We start from the raw sequence: 21,924 nt of genomic DNA, 5'->3' as shown, positions 1-21,924 counted from the left end.
TTTTGTCTGATCCTCACAACCATATGAGAACATTTCATGTCAGAAAATTATTTCATAAATAATTTGCCAAAGTTCTCAGAGATAGGGAGTGGTGGAGAATAGCCATAGCCTTCACCTTTATGCTACTACTGCTAGCTTAGCTCCTGGAAGTTCCTGGTGGGTTTTTTTCTTCTTCTTCTTCTTTTCTTCTTCTTTTATTTAGCATCATCAACCATGTTCACAAGTAAATCATACAAAATGCTTAAAAATAGCCAACACTGCAAAGGCAATATCATTGACTCAAAATGTTCCAGTCATGTGACCATTAATAATGCACAGAAAAATAGGCTAATGGACTACAAATACACACTTTCACCTTAAGAATCGAAATTGATGTCACTTATGTTTCTGACACTGGTAAATTTTGCCACAGGGTTGATGTATCCGTTTCATGTTTTAAGATGCTACATGAAATTCTCAAGGTTATTAATATTCTGCATTGTCTGATTTTTTTAATCTGTTTTCATAACAGTCTCATTGTTGAACAAGGAAAAAGAGATGACTATGTCATTCTTTTTCTTTGCTCTCTGTTGAGGCAGTCTCCTTTCTCCCTTAAGAGTTAGTATGAAGCCCTGAGTCCTTGGATAAGAAATACTTTATCGCAGTGTCCTCGCAAAGGAAGGAAATGAGCAGTAGCTGCTGTGAGTCACACCTTGCTTTTGAGAGAATTTCTAGAGTTAAATGCTCGCATTTGTTCTCAACATGTCAAAGACCTGGCAAAAATCTGGTTTCATATCAGTGTGAAACATAGCTGAATAATGGAAAGTCACCTTTGGGTTTTAAACATTTCCCTTTCTAGGTTTCTTGTACAATTTTCTATGTACAAGACACAAACCCACAAGGAACTCAGAATACATTGACCATTTTATGAAGCTAAGATTTATTTGCTATCAGGATGTTTTAGTGCCAAATCTCAGGACTTCAAGCCTCCACTTACTGCCAACACCTCTTTCAAAAAATTCACAAGTACAGTGGTTTCAGTAGTAAAGGTGTATCTTTCGCAAAAGCTTTTATTTGTATGAGCATTTCTAGAATGTCATGGGTAAATAAATACAAATAATGCTGTTTACTTTGCTGAAGTACTTACTTGTTAAACAGACCATCAAGGTAATGGCTACGTCTTGCATGAGATACTGGTAATTCCCAAAGAGCTGTAGCTGCTGGAAAGGAAATAAAAGTAAATATAAATGTTGCTTCTGCCATTGTAGCATTTTTATTATTGCCAACTCTCTTTCTGAATGTAATCAGGAAGCAACTGTTATTTTTCTCTCCTCTTTAAAAAGAAAGTAACTTACCTATGATCTTTAGCATCTCATTGTAGATAATGAAGCCAGATCACTATTTTCCCAGTGTTTAACTTAATTCCATGTTAGCAACAAGAGTCAGTCCGTTGGGAAACACCCGGGCTTGGGCCACAGTAATCTGACAGCTGTAGTCTCAGCCTGGACATTTGAATTCTCGACATAAGATACCCGCTGGGAACTTCAAGCTTAAACATTTGAAATCCAAGCCTCAAATCATTCAACAGGTGTTCCTCTCCATCCTATCCATGGATTGAGTTCACAAATAGTTCTCTTGGGGTCCATTCATTTTTACAAACTGAACAACTGCCACTATTCCCAAGAAAGCCCATTACAGACTTCAGTCTGGTGTGCTTGACTTTCTAAGGTCTGTGTAGACATAGAAGTTGTTTGAAGTTTACATTTATGGAGTCATATATAAAAGTCAGCATATAACCTCCAGAAATTTGCCTTGCAATACCTTTTGCAGCCAGGTCTGTTTATGTGCTTCATAGCTGCTGACTGAGCACTAACTTATAACCTGGTCTGAGCCATTATAGACCAGATTTATGCAAATGAGAAATATTTCTGGATTTTTAGAGTGTGAACCCAAGGCCCTGAAGTTTCTAATTTAAGGTCTCTGGGGGACACTCTTTTCTGGGTCTAAACCATCAGAATGAATGGCTTCAGGCTAGACTATCATTCCAATTCTATGTGTGAAGACTTTGAACTGAGAAATATTTCAGATTTTTAAGAAGATACAAATGATTCCTCATCCTCCATAAAGGGTTCCCAATGGTTCTCATCCTCTAAGTCTCTGTCCTCTTTACATTTCTTTCTCACATCCTTCCTCTTCTTTCCCCCTCAGAATGGTGCAGTTATATATAGGCAGGGTGACACGAAACAGGGAGGAATTTTCACAGGCAGCTTCAGTATTTGTTCCGGAAGCAGTTTTCATAGAACTATGGGGATCTGCCAGCCTGACCTCCCAGAGGCATATAAAGGCTTGGTCAAGGGCAAGATCTAGTATGTTCTTAGTGATAAAGGCAGAATTTGAATCTAGGTTTTCTGACTCCCAGTCCAGTTTCTGTTTCTACCCACCTGGTTGCCCCTTAGCCCTCTGTGTGTGATTCTTGTGCTTAATAGCCCACCAGATGCTAGAGACCTGTGGTCCTCATTCATGTCTCAAATGTCCCAGGAAAGCAGTATAGTAATAAATGCTCTCTGAAGCACTCCCTGAGTCTGTTGGATCATTTTACTCTAGAGCAAGTTATGACTGAAATAATGAAGATTTTCAACTTATACATATCCCTTCCATATAGCTATTTAATTTGTAAGTGATTATTTTTATCATTTAATTGCAAAAGTCTTTTTTTTTTAAATTTTTAAATGCTAATCCTTTACTAATGACATGTCTATGTGTCTAACTTCTGGGCGAGTTCAGAAGTAAAGCTCCAGTATGTGAGTTTTCCTAGTTTTTGAGCCCTTCAAGGTCAAATTCCAGAACTTCTCTTTCTTTTTATCTCTTCTTAGTCTTTTGCCCATAGTTGGAGACCGACTTCTTGTTGAGTTGTATTTACGCTGTTCTGAAGTTCTCTTCATACTCCAAGTGGAGAACTAAATGCTTGAAGAGGTCAAGTATCTTAGGTTATCTAGAAGAAAACAGCACTGCTAGAAAACTGATCTCTAGCTACTTATTTCTAGCTCCATGCTGTATGTGCAGTTATGTCAAGTTCCAAAGTTTGCAGACATCTGTTTTGAGAAATGTCATTTATTTATAAAACATTAAATCCTGTGTAGGAGCCACACCCCCAAGAACAAACCAAGTATGTAAATGCAATTAAAACTGGGAAGAAATTATTTTGGTTCATACCCAATAGAGCAGTGATGTACCAATAAGTTGGATTATGCCGTACATGGTCAAGTATTTAAATACCCCAAAGGATGAAACCAGAGCAGCTCGGCCTTCTCTGTTTAAGAAAAGATAAAAATAACTGGTTATGCATAATATACATCTCCCAGTCTTTTATATTTCAAAGGGAGTTCAAATTTAATAGCTTGTTAATATACATTCACTTAATCAATGATTCATCGTCTCAATTATTTGTTGAAACACTCATCTGTTCATTCATTTTCAGCTTCTATCATGACCTCACTCATTGACTCACTTTTATTTAGGGCTTATAAGGTACCAGCATTGTGCTAAGAGTCATGGAGGATATAAATGAATCAGGCACAGTCTTTATTTTCAGTGAATTAAAAAGATTAACACATATAGTAGAAACACATGACATTATGATGAGATACAAAATGTCAAGCATTGACTCAGCTGTGACTCTTTACATCCTAACAACAGGCTTCTGAGAACTGAAGTGTGTATGTTTTGGAGTCCTGTGGAGACATTAAGCTAAAGGACAGGTGCTTTTACATGTTAGGAAGTGTGGGTGTGCCTCCAATATGTGAGATGAATTGGGTTTTGTTGGTTTCCATACTCCAGGGAGAACCCATGGTAATAATCTGAGCTGGTGTGCCCTTCAAAAGACACAAAGACAACAGTAAAAACCGCAGGTTAAGAAGTAAATATCCACCCCGCCTTGAAAAATCCTGTTTGGCTGCTATTCCCTTAACTGAGGCTTGGTGTGGTGGTGGGTTATGACAGGCCAAAGAAGACAGCAACACGAGGCAGGAACATGTGATGGAGGGATGGTGAACTTGGCAAACAACCCCTCCTGCAGCCTGCTCTCATCAAAGCAGAAGCGAATTCACATGGGGGGCAGCCCATATCACCACCACCACCCCCCCCCCCACATTGACATGGGCATTAGTGCTACTTGAAGACTTTGTCAATGAAATGGGGACTCAAGAAGGAAAACCTTAAAAGACAAATAACCACCTGGGCTCAGGCAGGATGAGAATGTTTGGGAGGGATGGGCCAGGATGCGTTGGGCAGATGTTCTCCACCAGGCTGTGAGGCACTAACATTTGTTTTCAGCACAGAGGGTGCAGCAGCAGACAAGCTGAGAGTGGGGCAGGCATGTGAAGCCTAGACCGTTTTCTGACATAAACTTGGTGGTTTCATCCTTTTTCTCCTTTTGTGAAGGGCTCAAGAAGCCATTCTAAATAAACTATGGGTCTCCAAAATTACTCCTATAATTATGAATTTTAAGAAGCCAATTCATTTATTTATGCAGCCTACAAACATTCATCCAGTGCTCTGTTGTGTCCAGCTTAGGGCTGGGCACAATAATACAGAAATGAATAAGGTGCAGTCCTTATCCTAAAAGGCTTCCACTCTAGCAACAAGTCAGTCATGTTTCAAAAGATACAAATGAAAACCTGTGGACCTATGCATTTAAAACAGTACCTCGCTGCCCCTCTGGAGGATGTTTTCTCAGAAATAAGCATACATCAAGGATAGCAAGGGTAAAATGAGCCTAACAGAGCTGAACCATATCTAATTTTTATGAATCTAGGAAATAAAAAAGCAAAGAGCTTCCACCTTGAGTCTTACTAAACCATCTGCCACTAGAGAAATTTTACACCATGACGTGTATCTTAAAACACTGCATTCCATTCACAAATGAATTGGGCCATGTGTGTGAGGCAGCATCTGAAATTCAAATTGCACTGCTTCTCAGATGGATCAAATAGGCACTTGTGCAACCATCCAAGAGTTTAAACTCCCTCCACACCTGTTGCTCCAGCTTACCCTCCATAACTCCCACCTGAGAAGCCTCCCAACAGGAGGCTTAAGGAGGCTTGAGAAGCCTGGGCTATTGGGCTCTACACTCTCCAGTTAAAATCCCATTTCTAAATGTGGCTCTCCACTTCTCCCACTTGGAATGTTCTCCCACCTCCTTCCTGTTTACGTACTTCCTATCCATCCTTCAAGTCCCAATTCCCCTCCTGAAACCTTCCCTCCTGGCTTGAGTTACCAATTGGAACTACTGGAACAATTACCATATTGTTTGAGCATTAATTTTTTTAAAACTAATTTGTTGAGCACTTCTCACTGATCAGGCAGATGATTCTCTGTTTTGTGATTATATTTCTATCTCTCTGTACCTTTACTGGAACATGAGTCTTCCAGGACAAAATCTGTCTCATCCTTTATCCGCCATATTTCCAAGCACAATATTTTAAAAAGCTCCATGAGTTGTATTGACATAGGGACAGGGTCCTGGGCACTCTCATTTCGTAGTCACTGGCTAGGAACCAAATTTAAGGCAGTAGAGAGTAAGGAGAGGACTTGGAGACAGTCTCCCAAAGACAATCCAGTAAAACATAATGCCTGCTTGGCTATGGATGAAGAAAGGAGAGAGTTCAGATTTCTCTGAAGTTCTGAGGGCTCTAAGGACCAGATAGTTCTCAGAAGCAGAGAACATGGGAGTTAGGAAGAGGAGTCTCCTGCTCTGGAGGCAGAAGAGCTGCTGATGTTTGAGGGTGTGGAAGGACACAGGGACAGGCACCCCGAGATCAGAGAGATGTGTCAAGCTATTTGCTATGCAACCAGACACGGGCATAGAATTTCAAGCCTAGCACCTTTAGGTGAGTAACTCCTGCTAGTAGGTGCCCATTCAGATGCACAGATGCACCAGGGGACATGCTGGAGAACTTCATGTTCATCCCTTTGGAATAAACTTCAAGTTTCAGGGATGTCTTTCAAACCACTGGCTGTGAAGATGGCCTAAAGTTACCCCACAGTGTTATAGGGAGCAACAGAAGAGTACGATTTGTGAACAAAATATAAAACCTAACATTTTATTCTTAACTACGTTTAAACTATGAGTAGAGACGAAAATCAGTAATGAGAGCAGAATGGAGGTGAGGGAGCTATCTTGACAAAATAAATGGTCTTTAATTCCTTCCCCTTCCCTCGATTATAAAAGTCTTGCGATCATTTTGGATATTTGCTGATTGGTATCTTGGAGAGATAACATTATCTGGGGAGGCTATGTGATGGAGTGTTTTCTTTGTGCTGCCTCACCCTTCCCAATCCCCAGGAGGAAGGTTCCAGTAAGCACCCAACATACAAGATAAGGGAGAGAAGTAAGAAATGCAATCAGTTTTTAAATATCAACTCTACCTTTCAACTGTCCATACAATATAGCCTTTCATCCTTTCAGCCTCGGCAAAGGTCACTTTTTGTGGTTTTTACCAGCATTCCCAAGCAGCACAAATGGCCCCTTAACTGGTGCTCGGATAGCACTGTACCCATACCTCTGTGTGACATTTATCACTTTAAATTGTGGTTGAATTCTGTACAGAGCCAGACAATGAGCCCGTCGGTCATGAGGGTGGAAGGGAACTAGTGGCTTACCTGATGAGATGAGGCACACACGCGATGTTGGCTATTTTCGAGGTGAAAGGGGAGGCCACAGATGCCTCCTGCTCTGACAGCGAAATGCCCGCATGAGCCATTTTCAAAGCCTAGAAGGATAAATCCACGTTACACCCATGACTCCTCGGGCCATGTTCTATTTGAACACCATGAGCTATTCTTCACATTATTGAGTTTATAACCCTGTAACCTTCCAGCCCTGGGTGTCTGTTTACGCTGTCCCTCCACATGGAGTACTATCCCCCTCCAGATCCAGAAAGTCACCAACCAAAGAGGCGCCAGCTAAACGATGCTCCTGGGGCAAAAGAGTGGTGCGTGCGTTCATATGCATGTGTGTGCATTGCTTGTGCGGATGTAGATGTGATAAGCAAAAGGAAGGAATAATTCAAGAAGTCAACTGAAAAGGTGATAGCATTTGGATGGGTATGTGTGGGGGTCTTCCTCATCAACAGTTCTTACACTCAGCAGACCATCTTCACGAACGATAGGAAAAGAGATCAAATCCCCACCTTTCCCTGGGCTGCCTGATATAGCCAACCAGTTAACTGTTGGGACAAAGTACGGGGCTCACAGCATCTTCACTGGAGACAGGGACCGAATCGTACTTATCACACATCCTTCTAGGACCTGTGTTGCCTCACTAAAATAAAGGCTAAATCATTGTCACAAGACTCGAAATGGCCCAGAGAGAGCGTAGAGCAGACAGTGGCCAATAAGCAGGCCAGAGTCAATTTTTTAATCCCATAAGAATTGTATGAGCATAAAATGAGATTTCGTAGTTCTGTAGTTCTGTAGAACCGCAAAGCATCTGTTTACCGTGGCTGGCACATACTAAATTCATGTTCAATACACATTAGAATAGTTCCTTCTCCCTCTATTCTCTCTTAGTATTTTGTATCTCTATTACATATTTTAAGATCATCTGTTTTATGCTTGGGTTAATATATAATTTTTAATGTTTATTTATTTTTGAGGGAGACAGAGCATGAGCGGAAGAAAGGCAGAGAGAGAGGGAGACATAGAATCCAAAGCAGGCTCCAGGCTCTGAGCTGTTAGTACAGAGCCTGACACAGGGCTCGAACTCACGAGCTGCAAGAGCATGACCTGAGCCGAAGTCGGATGCTTAACCAACCGAGCCACCCAGGGGCCCCTGTTTGGGTTAATATTATGCATGATTCTTTCCACCACTAGATAATGAATTTTAGGGGGGCAGAGACTATGTCCTTTTTTAGCATGATTTGTTTTGTTCTAATTTCTACATAATTATGGGAATGGGTAACTCATTTTAGGTTTTGAAGCGTAGACTAACAACGAGCGTCTTCTCGTGAAGCATAAGGTAGAAAAATTCATAATAGATCTCTAAGCGTGAACACAATTTTTCACAGAACTTAGACGAAAATATTTAAAAAGAGAGGAGCACAACTACCCAGATCCTAAGGATCTAGTAGGCTTTGGAAATACAAAGCAATCCCGTTCAGTTTTGTGCTGAAGATTTTGTACTGAAAATATTTGCTTACGCACATAAATCTTCAAGGTGGGCTATTATTTCAACCATATCTTCAACACTCAGAGTCTAAAACACGTACTGCTTTCTCTTGTGTATGGGAAGGCATCTGCTGAGAATTATTTAATTTAGGCCTCTCTATAGTTTGTAATAGCCACATAGTTTGGTCTGCGATTTCACTGATATGTTATGCATACATGATTTTATACATAATTCAACACTTTAAACCATCAGTTTCAAACGTTTCCTTCACTCGGCCTTTACCACTCATGTGTTCTACTCACCCCACAGTCATTAGCTCCATCTCCGCACATGCCCACGTAGTAACTGCAGGGGACGGATAAAAAACATTAATGCCTTAACGCCTCTCTTGGGTAATTTTCATCACAACCAACTCACACGTGATGTATGTGTGTGTGTTGAACACACGTGGCATCAGGCTCATGGCAAACGACTTGGACAGCAATATCCCCAGAGGAATAAGGGTGTTGTATTTAAGTTGTTTCCACCATGTGGAAATGACAGTGATTTTGCCAAGGACGGCCACCAAGAAGATTACACATTTCTAAACAAGTCCTGGGTGATTGTATCCATCAGGGCTAAGCTTAAGCGTGTGCAGCCATAATCACAGCACTTCCCACACCTGATGCACCGAATAACCTGATCCATCTGTGTTTTTTGGTGGCTGATGCCACTGGAAGTTTAGACACTAGGATGAGAAACCTTTGGGAAATGGTTGAACAGAAAGAACCAAAAGCATATACACATAATCTTGAGGCATTCTGGAGTGATATGAGAGCATATGCTCCTAATCTCTACCAGTTTGGTGTGCAAACACCACAGCATGAATAGAAGAGTAATAACAAAACCAATACAGGCAAAAAATAAAGTTCTTGGACAGTTTCCTTATGATTAACTGACACATAAGAGATGGTCATTTTTATAAGTCAAAAATGGTCAAAAACAAACAAACTCATAAGATTCAACCCAATATTTGGCAGGTATATACGAAAATATTCTTATAAACATTTCATGGGCTCACACGCATGTCATGACTGTGTACATTTGCTGAAGTGGGTCCTTTTCTTCAGGCTCAAATCACATATTTAGTCTCTATATCACACAAAGAATCTTACATCTTCAAGTGCTCCCTGAATTCAGAAGACAACTCAGACAACCTTATGTGCATTGTCAGTGATAAAGTCAGGAGGAATAAGATGGGGAAATCGAGAAGACAGTTCATTCCGAGACAGCATATTTTCCTGAACTGATTTTTCTTTAAGGGAATATAGCTTTTCAAAAGTAAGCATATAAATTGGCAAAATTTCTTAGGCATTTGAGATGGGTAATGACCATGTAAGTAAAATAGTCACTTAAACACTGGCTACTAACCCAGCCTCAAGGCATTATGGGAGTTGACAGGCATTCTCTTTAAAACTTCCCAAAGAATGTTTTGGCAACACAAAATAATAGTGAAAGGCAGTCTCCTGATTTTAGCTACTACTTGTCAGTAATTATATGAAGTTTCACTACTCTCTTTCCATTTCACTTTCTGGAAATATGTAGCTCAGAAATTATAACATTCCCAGAAAATTATAGGTAGTTCTGGTCTCAAGAAGAACCATTTCACTCTGATGTACATGGTTATCTATATTTTGAAGGAGATAAAAAAAAAAGGACTTTTTTTTTTTTTTTTTTTTTTTTTTTACTTTGGCCTCCATACCCAAACCATGGCCAGGGCCAGATATAGTGAGACTATCATTCCACCTCTTTCCTACTGGTCCTGGAATCATTCACATATCTTCTAATGGACCAACCTCAAATAATTCCAAGGGATGACTCACACACTTCCTCATTTTTCTCATTCTGAGATATATAAGCCCCTATTTTTTCTATTCCCCACATCCAAGCAGAGGATCTTCCTTTAAGTTATGCTGTATGGGCCACAGAAGGAATGCTGTATGGGGTAGGCAGCTTCCAAATGGCTCTATGATTGCCATCTCCTGGTGTTCAAGACGTTATATAAAGCCCTTCCCTGGGTGTGGGCTAGACTCAGTGAAGTGCCTCTTATTAGAGAATACTGTGCTGTATTAGAGTATTAGTGCTGTATTAGAGAATACAGCAAAAGTGATGCGATGTCTCTTCTGAGATGAAGATATAAAAAATGGTGATCTCTCTCCTTCTCTCTTTTGATCACTCTTGTGGATGCTAGCTACCACACTATGAGCTGCCTTATGAAATGATCCATGTAGCAAGGAGCAGAGGGTGGCTTCTGTCCAACAGCTACAGGGAACTAAATCCTGCCAACAGCACGTGAGGGAGGTCGGTGGCGGGTACCTCCTCCTCCAGCACTGAGGTAGCTGCAGTCCTGCCTAACACGCAGCTTCAGCCTTGTGAGAGGCCTGAGCCGGAAGACTCAGCTCAGCACACCTGGCTCTCTGACCCGTTGGAATGTAAAATAATAAGTGGTGTTATTCTAAGCCACTAAATGTGGGGCTAATTTGTTACGCAGCAATAGATAATGAATACACTCTCCTTTCGTGCAATAATACCTACTTTAATTTCTGAAATTCTTCAATAAGACTAGATTTCTGCCCAGGAGACATTCTTGCAAAAATGGTTCCATTCAGCAGGATCTAAAGAGAAAAACAACTACTGCAATAAGATTAGGATGAAGAACACTTTTTTTTTATTTTTAAAGTTTGTTTATTTATTTAGAGAGAAAGGGACAGAGAGAGAGCAGGGGAGGGGCAGAGAGGGAAGAGAGAGCGAGAGAGAGAGAGAGAGAAAGATAATCCCAAGCAGGCTCTCTGCTGTGAGCATGGACCCACCATGGGACTCGATCTTATGAACCACGAGATCATGACCTAAACCCAAATCAAGAGTTGGACACTTAACCACCTGAGCCACCCAGGAGCCCCCAAGGACACTTTTTTAAAAAAAGAACAGCCCTGAAAGTCATTCTCAGCCACTCTTTGAATATAGCAATAGGTGGTGTGTGGTTAGCCCAAATGTCAGGACAGGGAGAAAGGGGACTCAATGCTTTAATATTTAAGTTTCACTTTCATCTCCCATCACAACTTTATGACTTTTTTCCTGGCCATTTTTCTGAGATGGGATAAGCTCTAGTTAATAATAATAGCTGAAAAGCAGCAGAGTATATGGGACAAAAATGCTTAAGGAAATACAGTTCTTTCTACTAAACACTATCACCACAATTGCAGCATAGATAGAGGAAAAGTGATAGGTGAGGAGTGGAGACCAACGTTTCATTCTCAGCTCTGGTCCCACTAGCTGGGCAAAGCTTAGACAAGGGACCTCAACTCTCTGAGTCTCAGCTTCCCCATCTCCTCAATTAGGTACTGCACTAGAGCTTTCTAGAAGCCTCTGGGGTCTAGATTCAATGGTCTTGTCTGTTAAGGTGACAGAATTTTCAGGAAACTGCTAACAGATGGTTGCTTGCCCTCAGCTTGTGCTCCACTTATCTCCTTCACACTGACAGCACAACCCTGCACAGCACTATTTTTAAATAGACACACAGAGGACAAGATAACAAATGATTTTGAAAATAAACCACGGGGTCTTTGTTTCCTGCTGCTGTAATTTAAGAATCCAGACAGGAAGGGGAATAGAGCTCAACCTGACATGAGTTGGTGGCTTTCAGAGAGAGGCTGACCCACAAAACAGGCAGCACATTTGGAACTATTTGGAGGTCCTCCCTGCTGGGGAGGGAAAGGAGGAGGGAGACTGGGATTGGGCTGGCCATGGGGGGGTGAAGAGCTGTACCAGAGCTCAGACTCTGAAGAGGGGGTTATGTGCATGTGCAGGATCAGGTAGGGCTGGGGAACTTCTGAAGGAGCACTTTTGGGGGTGTTTATTCCCCAAATCTGAGACAACCTCACTGATCATCACCTTCACTATTCTCTTCTTTTTTTTTTTTTTTTTTTTTTTTTGCCTCAATAATTTGAGAGCAAAACAAAACACTTCATTTCACCAGTACTTACTTTTGGAAGCAAGCTGTTGAAATGCTGAAATATCACTTGGTAGGATTTCCCACTCATTGCAAAATGATAACAGCTCCCTCTTGCTCCATCAGGCACCGAACTGTTCCCAATGTTAACGCAGGTTTCCTAAATTCAAAAGGGCATTGTTTCCACATGGGCTCTTAAAGAATGTCTCTGCTTTCCTATGTTTTATGGAAGGAAGTGTATTCAAGTTATGCAATAGTGTAATGCCAGCAAATGCATAATGTGCAATTTGTCCATGGAACCTAGACTCCGATGAAGAAGACACTCAAAATGTCCTTCCCAAATTATATGAACATATGAGACATTGACAACACAATGCTCAGGATCATGTCCTAGGAGTTAATACATGTATGTCAGTCTGCTGAGGAAATCCTTCCGAGGTACCCGTTAGTGATTCCAAGGAAGAGTAGAAAACATTCTTCCCTCCTCTTTCCTCTCCTCTTCATGCTTTTATTTCCTAAGATCTTTTACCAGTCATTCACTCACCAATCATTCTCCAATTTCTTCCTTGTAAAATAGGCAGACTCTTTCTTCAGAGCCTAGCTCCTTATAGCACCTGCCTTCTCCCCACCTCAACAGGCAACATGTTCCTTCATGGTGTTCCACTCCTCTTCCATGCCCTATGTTCCATTGCACCGGCTCTTTCTCTCCTGCCCTCCACTTGTCAATGTGCTCCCATCACTGCAATCTAGCTCTACCTGGCTCAGCCCCAAGAGAGAGCACCCGATGAACGCACATGCACTCACAGTGTTGACAGCTGATCATGCTTTTTCATGCAACATTTCTCAGGGGTCCTTACATTAGTGTAGAACTCTGAGTTCAAATAGCATAGAAGGTGAGAACATTCTTTTCACTAGAGGGATTCATCTTGATATTCTGAATTGGGAGGCAAGGAGATACACCCCTCTCTTTCCACGCCCCTTCTCCCAACTGCAAAATAGCCAACAAAAATATGCTTAAAGCATTCCACATGAGGCAAGGAAAGAATTCCTTCTGCTTTCAATAGAAAGTTGGATAGGGAAAGTGTGGTGGGAGGGAACCAGACTACCCAGCGATGGCCAAAACTTCAGTAAAGGTATTAAATTAGTGAGTGGGTAGTGTGAGTGGACTGTTAAAAATTAGTGAAGACCTGATTTTTATCACACAGTGAAATGGAGGCAACATGCACTGACACAGAAGCAAGCGAGTTTGCAAGGATATAAAGCACCAGAAATCTGCTGAAAGTACAGATAGAACTGTCATCTTTTACAGCCAATATGATGGGGTTTGAGCCAAGTAGGGGTAGGGTCACTGTACAGTTGTGCAGTTTGTATACTGTACGAGGTCTACTCTACATTTAACAATCCAAAGGGCTGGTCAGCCTGAAGGAAGGGAGCATTTTTGTAATTTATCACCTGGAGGACCATCTGGAATTCAGACAGGCAGATGTGCCACATTTAATGATGGAATGTCAGGCTGCAGCCCATTTTTTTCACAAAAGCACAGGAAACTTGCTATCTCGAAAAGCTTGACACTTGCTAACTTAACGTCACGAACACAGCACAATCTAAATGGCCATGGATCTGGGGGCTCCTGGGTGGCTCAGTGGGTTAAGCGTCCAACTTCAGCTCAGGTCATGATCTCACAGTTAGTGAGTTTGAGCCCCGCGTCGGACTCTGTGCTGACAGCTCAGAGCCTGGAGCCTGCTTCAGATTCTGTCTTCCTCTCTCTCCGCCCTTCCTCAGCTTGCAATCTGTTTCTCTCTCATTCTCACAAAATAAACATTAAAATTTTTTTTTAACTTAAAAGTACTTCTGAAAAGTCTTTAAAAAAATAAACAAGTAAATGCCCATGGATCTGGGTGCTATCAAACAGACCTAAATTTGATTTCCTGCTCTGCAACTTGCCAGCGGTGTGTCTTGGGCAAGTTTACCTTGTTGGACCTCAGTTTTCACATTTGTGAATTGAACAGTTTGTCAACTGTATAGGCCAACTATGAGATTCAAATGGGAAATATGGACATAAGTTCCCAGCCACATTGGAATCATGGGCTGATGCCAGCTCCCAACCCAGAGATTTGGATTTCACCAGTAAAACCTTGGCACTGGAAGCTTTAAAACTCTTCCAGGTGATTTCTTCATGCAGCCAGGGCGAGAAGTGCTAGTGGAAATGCTAAATGCTTTGCAAACTTCAGAACCTACAGCTGTGAAGGGTTTTGACTTTGGTGACTTCTAACGCCCAGAGAAGGCTGCCCAGGCCAGGGCTGTATGCCATCAGCCCAGGCCACCAAGGGGCCTTCTAACATTTGCTCACATTCTTCTCTGGTCCATTCTCCTGGTTCTCAACCAGCTGCCAAGTCACAGAGGCAGGAACAAAATCTTCTGGTTCATTGGCTTCAACAAGGATCACTTGGCTTCCTCCAGGAATCATTTCAGAATTCTTTGCCACAGTAATCGCTGTTTGAAGGTTGTCACCTAGATGACAAAGAGAGTCAGCTTGCTTTCTGTGTAAATCTCTCAGCAGCTCAAATTGAGCTCTGCCTCCTCTGAGTGGGCATACCCCAATATTGGTGCTCTTTGTGGGGCATTTCCCACTTTGGGCCTTATTTGATAACCATTTGTCTGTCCCTCTTGCCCAAGCCTGTCTGTCTCTAGTGGTCAAAAACAATGTCTGCATCTCCCTGCCACAATGGTATCATGTCTTCAACATTGAATATTTCCAAAACATGCAAGGATGAATAAGGAAATGGTTACATGCTTTTTGATGAACCCTCACAAGACTGAGAGCCCCAAGTGGTGAAGATAACACGGGCCCACTCTGATCGCATGCAACCATTTTGGGGATCTGGGTTGCAGTCAAACAGAGACTAGAACACTGAGGGCTGGGCCATGCGTGGACTGGATCAGCATATGCTATGCCTGCCCCACAGCCCTGAAGGACAGCTAAGTAGAGTTTTACACACTTTACACAGACGTCTCACGGGGGTTCTTGATGAGCACATATCCGTTCTTGTGTTTAAACATTTACTGTGAGCCTATTAACTCTGGACCAGGCCCAAGTAGGGAGAAGGGGCATTAGACAAAGAGAATGAAGTATGGTCTCTGCTACCAAATCTCACAGTCATCTTGGGGCTGCTGCACTTGTGCCGCAAGAAAAGGAGTCAAAGAACAGTAACACATGACAGCTAAGTATTTTTCCTTCTGCCTCAGCCACATGAACCCACTTAGCTCACATGGTCTTTTTCTGACGCCTGGGATACATTGAACGTGTCAGGCCTCCAGAAGTACACACCAGTAATCATCACGGTCCTGATGCAGGCTTCATGCAGTTCCTTCAAGACTGGCTTGCTTTCTTTTTTCAAGCGATTCTCCATTATGAGAAGTCCCAGAAATGTCAAGTCTGACTCCACCTTCTCTCTTGGGATTCAGGAGAAAATATTAAAGCTTATTTACGGAGTCTTGACGGTTGAATTTATTTCTTCCTTAAAAAACTTTTTCTAAATTTTATCAATGTAATGCATGCATATGTTTTAAAAATAAAAAAGAACCCAAAAGCTTATGATGAAAACCAATAGTCCCTGTCTCCACCCCTATTCACCCCCTCTCCTTCCCAGAGGCAACCACTTTTATATCTTTTAGCAACTTCTTCCATTTTTCAACTCCATTTTTTAAAAGAATGTGTTTATCTACCAACTCTTCTGTTGGTTTTTAAAATTTTTGTTAATCACACATATTTTGTTTTTAATTTCAAAGAGCTTTTTTGTGACCTGGTAATCAGTTTAGTTAGGCATTTAGTAAGTCTACGGGATACTACGGTCACAGTTGAATATGGAATCATTCCTTTCAACCTCCATCTGTAACTTCCAGAAAATATATGATATCAGCTAAGCCTTCAAAAAGTTATCAGAATTTGAAATTGGAAGCTTGGAGTCTAACTGGGTTACACTCATTTTATAGGAACTCACCTCAGGAATGGAATAAATCTCAGGTGACTGTTTAAAAAGTCAACGTGGGGGGCCAAGATCTCTTTCTGAATCTCGCATTGTTCCTTTTTCTGCCCAGGGAGGAGTTAAGATTGCAGGAGGAGCTGGAGACCTAGGGACCTAACCTTGTTGGGTACAATCTCCCATGTTCAGTCCTGTCCCACGTCTACCTTCCACAGTACGTGATAGAGCTGAGTCTCTGCCTGTCAGGCTCTACAGGGTGGAGCAACTTCCCTCTCGCCATCTCTCTCTCTGTCATGGCGTAGACCACACTTCTTCCATCCCTACTGATTCAGACTCCATTCACCGCCCCCCACCTATTTTTCATCTTACAGAAATGGTAGAAATCTCCTGTCTGCACTTAATCACCTTTCTAGTTTTCTTTGATGTTATTTCTTTTCTATCATGCTGGTAGGACTTGGGAGATAGAAGAAATAAACACGCAGTCAGTAAACCTTCTTCAAGAGAAAGAGCAGAGTTGGATTTCTTGATGAAAAATATTACTCAAACTTAGATGGGAACACAGTGAGGAAACTTCTCTCTGGAGTACAGAACAAGTTACTCCATCTTTCATTCAAAAGTCCACTCACCAAACAATCACTCTGTTTTAGACCTTGTATTGGGCACTTGCTGAGTACTCAGATTATCGGATATGAATCCTGCCTCAGTGATCTCAGAGAATATTATGAAAGACCTACCTAAATACAGAATGTGTTAAATTTCTATCATTTACCTTCATAGCTGTCTATTATACATTGGATTCATATTTTCCCATTAGCTAGAACTAAAACAAAGAATCGTCCCACCAGTTTCTTCCAGTTTTGGTCTCTATTTGAGGACTCTTCCCTTTTCCACCAATTCAGGCACTTGGGCCTCTTGCTCCCTTGCAACATTCCCGGCAAATCCCTGTGTCAGGGCCCTTGCACTCACTCTTCTGACTGCCTGCAATACTCTTCTTCTGGATATCCTCATGCCATATCTCTGTTCAAATGGCACCTCTTCAGAGGACTTTCCCTGATCACTCCATGTAAAATGGTATCATTATTTATCTTTCCCAATTAGGATATAAGCTTCTGAGGGCAAAGATTGTCTCACTTCAGAATCTTCAGTGCCTTAAAGAGTATCTCGTGCACCCTCAAACTCAATAGAAATTTGCTAAACCAATGAAAGGGAGAATTTTGACAAAGTATTTCTTCTGTTTGTTAGTGTGGGTGTTTTATTTTTTCCAAAAAAAAAAAAAAAAAGAGAGAGAGAGAGAGAGACAGAAAGAAACTCTTCTACTTCCCTTTTATGACACACCAGTTTTTAAAGAAGTTTTTGATCTTTCTGATTCGAAAACTTTGCGAAATATAATTTGATTCTAAAAAAAAACTGAGAACACTTTTCCCTTACTCTGTTTGAAAATAGTAGCGAAATTTTAAGAAGCATAATAGGATCCTGATATTCTCTGGGAAAATCTGAGATGATTGGAAATCTAGCACATTCGATCATCACTTTCTTAATCTGTTATATTTATAATAATGTCTACTCATCAGTGACTTTTAAATGAGAACATCACAGCTACATTAGTGTGTGGCAGCTGGGTGGTGGCAATATTCCTTGTCAAACTACATGAATTTTTTCTTCACACATAACCTTAGATTTTGTTATTAAAATTTTTGCCTTGAGAAATTACAAAATCCTGTGTGTTATGGGTCTTCGTGCTTGCTCAAGAATAGCTAACACCTTTAATGTTAAATCTGAGAGTGCCATAATTTATTTCATTGATTTCAAAATGAGCTTTCTGATTCTATTTAGAAGATTAAAATGTCATGGCTGAAAGGCTCCTTAAAGATCATCCAATCCTACACTTGAGAGACGAGGGAAATAGACACAGTGCAAGGAAGGGACAAAGATTCTATTAGAACACATGGACATAGCTTGTAAACAGTAACATTGAACCAAGGATATCCACATCTTATGTGAAGGTGCTAATTGTATATAAGTGAGGGTTTCTCTATCAGCAACACTACATCGAAGATAATGCATAGTTTGTTATTCAATGTTCCGCAGTATTTCACTACTCCTTTGTCTTAGACAATTCAAAAATAACCTTTAAAAACTGAGAAACATTAAAAGAGAAAAGAATCTGCAGATTATACTCTCAAGAGGACATCTTATCCATTAATGTAATTAAGAATACTGAATCCTATTTCATATAACTCAACTTAGACTCACTACATCTCCAGGTCTGAAACCAGGTTTAAAGCATACTGGAGGTCAGTGTGTCACAGCGCCCACTCTCTCCTTCTCAACCCGTTTGTACGTGGGACCCCCAAGCCAGTCAGCCACATAATGTTCCAAGATTGAAGGAGTGTTGGTTATTTTTGATTGGATGATGGACTGCCGGGCAGAGATAGCTCACTGACAGCTGGGAGTCAAGAGATCTGGACTACCATCTTTGTTCTACCTCCAACCAGTCTTCCCCAGTGTGGCTTACGGTTGCCCGGCTCCAAGTTAGGAGATTGGATGAGACGACTTTCCATCTCCAGGAGGCTTCCTCGTGATTGGAGCTGTCCTTCTGTCCATCTCCAACATTCATTTACTTCACACACACAGAGCCTGCTCTAGTGTCGATATCTGACTTCCTTACCTGGCTAAATTCTCTACTTCTGAAAGCTTCTTCATCTTCAAGCCTTTATGGGCAAAAGCAATGACACGGAAGCCTTGTATTGTGTATTTCCTGAGTTCCTGTGGGAAATTCTTGGGTACTGTCAGGTGAGAGGAAAGAGGTAAAGGTAAGGTCACACTGAAGACTGCCCACCTCCTAAGCAAGACTCTGGGATCCACTGTACCTTTGTTTTAAAATTCCAAAAAAAAAAAAAATACTTTAATAGAAAAACTACAGCTCTGGCTAAAAGCCACAACTTCATTAGGGTGCTCTTATTATTCTGACAGAAATGAATGCCAAGGATGCGCCGGTCATCCCCTGGGTGTCAACTCCACTGGCTGGCTTTAATAAGGTTAGACCTCACGACTATGTCTACAAGGATAAAATGAAAACAGCTGATCCTCTGGATCAGGGGTCAGCAAACTAAAGGCCAAATCTGGTCCATTGCTTGTTTTTGTAAATAAAGTTTTATTGAAATGCAACCATGTCCATTTGTTTATCATCTATGTCGGGTTTGGGGTCACAATGGCAGGGTTGAGCAGTTGAGACAGACACCATGTGGCCTGCAAAACCAAAGTTATTTTCCACCTAGCTCTTTGCAAAAAAGTTCGCAATCCCTGCTATAGAGGACAGATGACACAATGCCGTTTGTGTATTTTGACATGGTAGTCATTACCAATATTACAATATTTGTGAAATCTTTATGGCTCGTAGGATGCCTAGAAGAGCATTAAAAAGAACAGTGTAATGGAAGTGTAGTGGCTTAGGTAGCAAAACACTTGATTTCTAGTATCCACTCTACTGCCAACTAGCTCTCTGACCTTGGGCTTGGTAGGTCTCTCTTCTGGCTCCTCAATTTTCCCATCCATAGAATGAGAGGGTGTGGACCTCAGTATCCCCATTCAGCTCAAGCTTCCTGTAATTCTAAAATGATCCAGAAGGTGGGGATCAAGGCATCTCCTAGCTCTCTATTTCCTAAATACAGGGGGAGAAATCACTGACGTTATTAGCATATGTCAAAGATCTGAGGTCAGGACAAATAAGAATTGGGCTACCAGAAGGATGAGAGGTGAGAAGTGACAGGCCCAAACCCTTACCAGGGAGCAAGGGCAATAATCACCAGTTAAAATTTCAAGAAGATACTCACTTGCATCTGTGAGACTGAAAAAAAAAATGTATAGCAAAATATAGGCCATCAGTCTGTGAGGGATAGAGTGATAGAGGGATAGAGTGTTAGAGGTCATGGGAGTTCTGAGGAAGATCAAAGTCAGAAAAAGGGGCCGCTTCTAAGGTAAAAAAGGCTCTAAGTAGAGGGAGAAGTTAAAGCAATCATTTGCCAAATCTAAAATTGTGTGCACAAGTTGATGGCTATCAGCAATCATAGGGAGAATGTAGATGAAAATCAGGAGAAAAAGGCCAATTTTATCCAAATGAACTCATTTGAATGCAACAGTATCCTTACAAATCTGGGCTGCCACTTAGAGAGTGCATATGTTTGTAAGACAAAGAGACAATACAAATCAGCTCAAAATCTGGCCCAGAAAGATGAAATTGCTGTGAAAATGATCAATTGCATTGCTCTAATACCGTCTAATTTGCTCTAATTACTTTGTGTGTGTGTGAAAGATTTATCTTGTCTGTATTCTCCTTCCATTGACCTGCACGAGGCCCTTACATGGTGCCAGCCCCCAGAGGTGTCAGGCGGAGCACCCCAGCTGCAGGCTGAGTGCAGGGCCCAGACCTGTCCCATTATTCCCTTCCCACGTTCCTGGTTCGCTCACCCTTACGTAGCTTCCTGTTCTGGCTCCTGATGTTTGCTTCATATCTCCTTCCCTGATACCCCATTGTGGTTGGACTTTTCTGGATGGATCAAAGCCAGATATTTACTCTCTGCCTCACGGCCTTGAAATGATCACCTCTGTCTTATCAGATCTCCTGGGCCCACTTCTCACTCACTGAGAAAACAATCACTTCCACATTCATTTAGTCTTGTGTGCTCTGTGTGTTTGGGCTTCTAAAACATTTTTACCTCCTGAAAGAGAGAACAGGGTCAATTAGTACCTGTTTCAGACTTGCAGAACTTGGCCAGCATCTCCGGGGCACCCTTCATGTACACATGGAAGTGATCCTCCCCTGCCACCTGAGCGACCACAGACATCCTCTGCAGGCTTGAGGAAAATGGAAACTGGCGCAAGATGGCTATGGCTTCCACGGGACTCTGAGACAGCACCAACAAAGGGGAGCTTAAGATGCTTGTGAAATTTCACAGATGCACACCAACAAATAGGACTTGCTCTGCAATGAACCCAGGGACATCACGAAGTGGTATGTTTGTCACAACATTGATACTTTTCTGTCTGCCTCGACGGCGATTCCCTCATCAAGTTGTCTGGTTCTGCAAGGCCTTTCCCTTTGACTGCCTGGAAAAATCCTAATCATCTTCCAGGCCAAGTTCACAGGTCCCTTCCTCTGTGGCACTTCTCTCTCATAAATAGTATTCACTCTCACCTCTGAACGCCTGCAGCTCTTTCTTCAGCCTTTATTATAGCAGTCGGCACAGGGTATTGCACTGATTTGCACCTATATGGATTTTTCTACCAGCCTCTGTACTCCTCCAACACAGAGCCCCACACATCTAGCTCTGAAATCACTCTATCCCTTAGCACCTAGCGCAGTGCTCTAGCATAAGACAGGTTCATGAATAAATTTAAAAATATTCAGGAATGAAGGGACGAGCAAACCAACTATGGACACTGTTCGTTTCAAGGAGAAAGAGCTGTCTGATTTGAAAAAGCAAGTCATACCCAACTGGCTTTCGGTCCTGGCTTTATTATTATGTGTGAACCTGGCATCCCAAATGTGCAGTAGTCTGCATCACAATCTTCCATTATCTGTTTCAAAATGAAAACATTCATAAGATTCCTTAGAGCAAAATAGTAAGAAAGAAATACCTCTCATTTGCATAGCACTTGAAACTTTTCAAAGCCCCTTCCACATATTTTCTCTTGTAGGCTAATTATCTGAATACCATCATTGTCAAATTTCTGTTGTGTTATTAAGGACCTTGGAGAATGTCAAAAAGCCAGAAATATTGTGACTACAGTTTAAGTGGTAATTGATG

The 21,924-nt window shown here is 41.5% G+C and overlaps 1 protein-coding gene across 1 annotated transcript in view; it reads right to left on the bottom strand.

Moving 5' to 3' along the window:
• LOC128778795 (probable cation-transporting ATPase 13A5) overlaps nucleotides 1–21,713 on the bottom strand; it is a 42,400-nt gene extending 20,687 nt beyond the window's left edge. The window contains exons 1-11 of the mRNA XM_053908659.1: nucleotides 21,608–21,713; nucleotides 20,865–21,021; nucleotides 18,786–18,903; nucleotides 15,463–15,587; nucleotides 14,485–14,645; nucleotides 12,169–12,294; nucleotides 10,721–10,800; nucleotides 8,449–8,491; nucleotides 6,640–6,749; nucleotides 3,193–3,289; nucleotides 1,127–1,199 (exon numbers count right to left, since the gene is read on the bottom strand). Coding sequence (XP_053764634.1) covers nucleotides 1,127–1,199; nucleotides 3,193–3,289; nucleotides 6,640–6,749; nucleotides 8,449–8,491; nucleotides 10,721–10,800; nucleotides 12,169–12,294; nucleotides 14,485–14,645; nucleotides 15,463–15,587; nucleotides 18,786–18,903; nucleotides 20,865–21,021; nucleotides 21,608–21,691 — 1,174 coding nt within the window. The 5' untranslated portion in view covers nucleotides 21,692–21,713. The remainder of the gene's footprint in view (nucleotides 1–1,126; nucleotides 1,200–3,192; nucleotides 3,290–6,639; nucleotides 6,750–8,448; nucleotides 8,492–10,720; nucleotides 10,801–12,168; nucleotides 12,295–14,484; nucleotides 14,646–15,462; nucleotides 15,588–18,785; nucleotides 18,904–20,864; nucleotides 21,022–21,607) is intronic.
• Nucleotides 21,714–21,924: the final 211 nt, after the last annotated feature.

The sequence above is a fragment of the Panthera pardus genome, unplaced genomic scaffold (assembly GCF_024362965.1).
Source record: "Panthera pardus isolate Hobbes unplaced genomic scaffold, ASM2436296v1 HiC_scaffold_206, whole genome shotgun sequence".
In the NCBI taxonomy this organism is placed as follows: Eukaryota; Metazoa; Chordata; class Mammalia; order Carnivora; family Felidae; genus Panthera; species Panthera pardus.
This window is presented reverse-complemented; position numbering and strand designations above follow the sequence as displayed.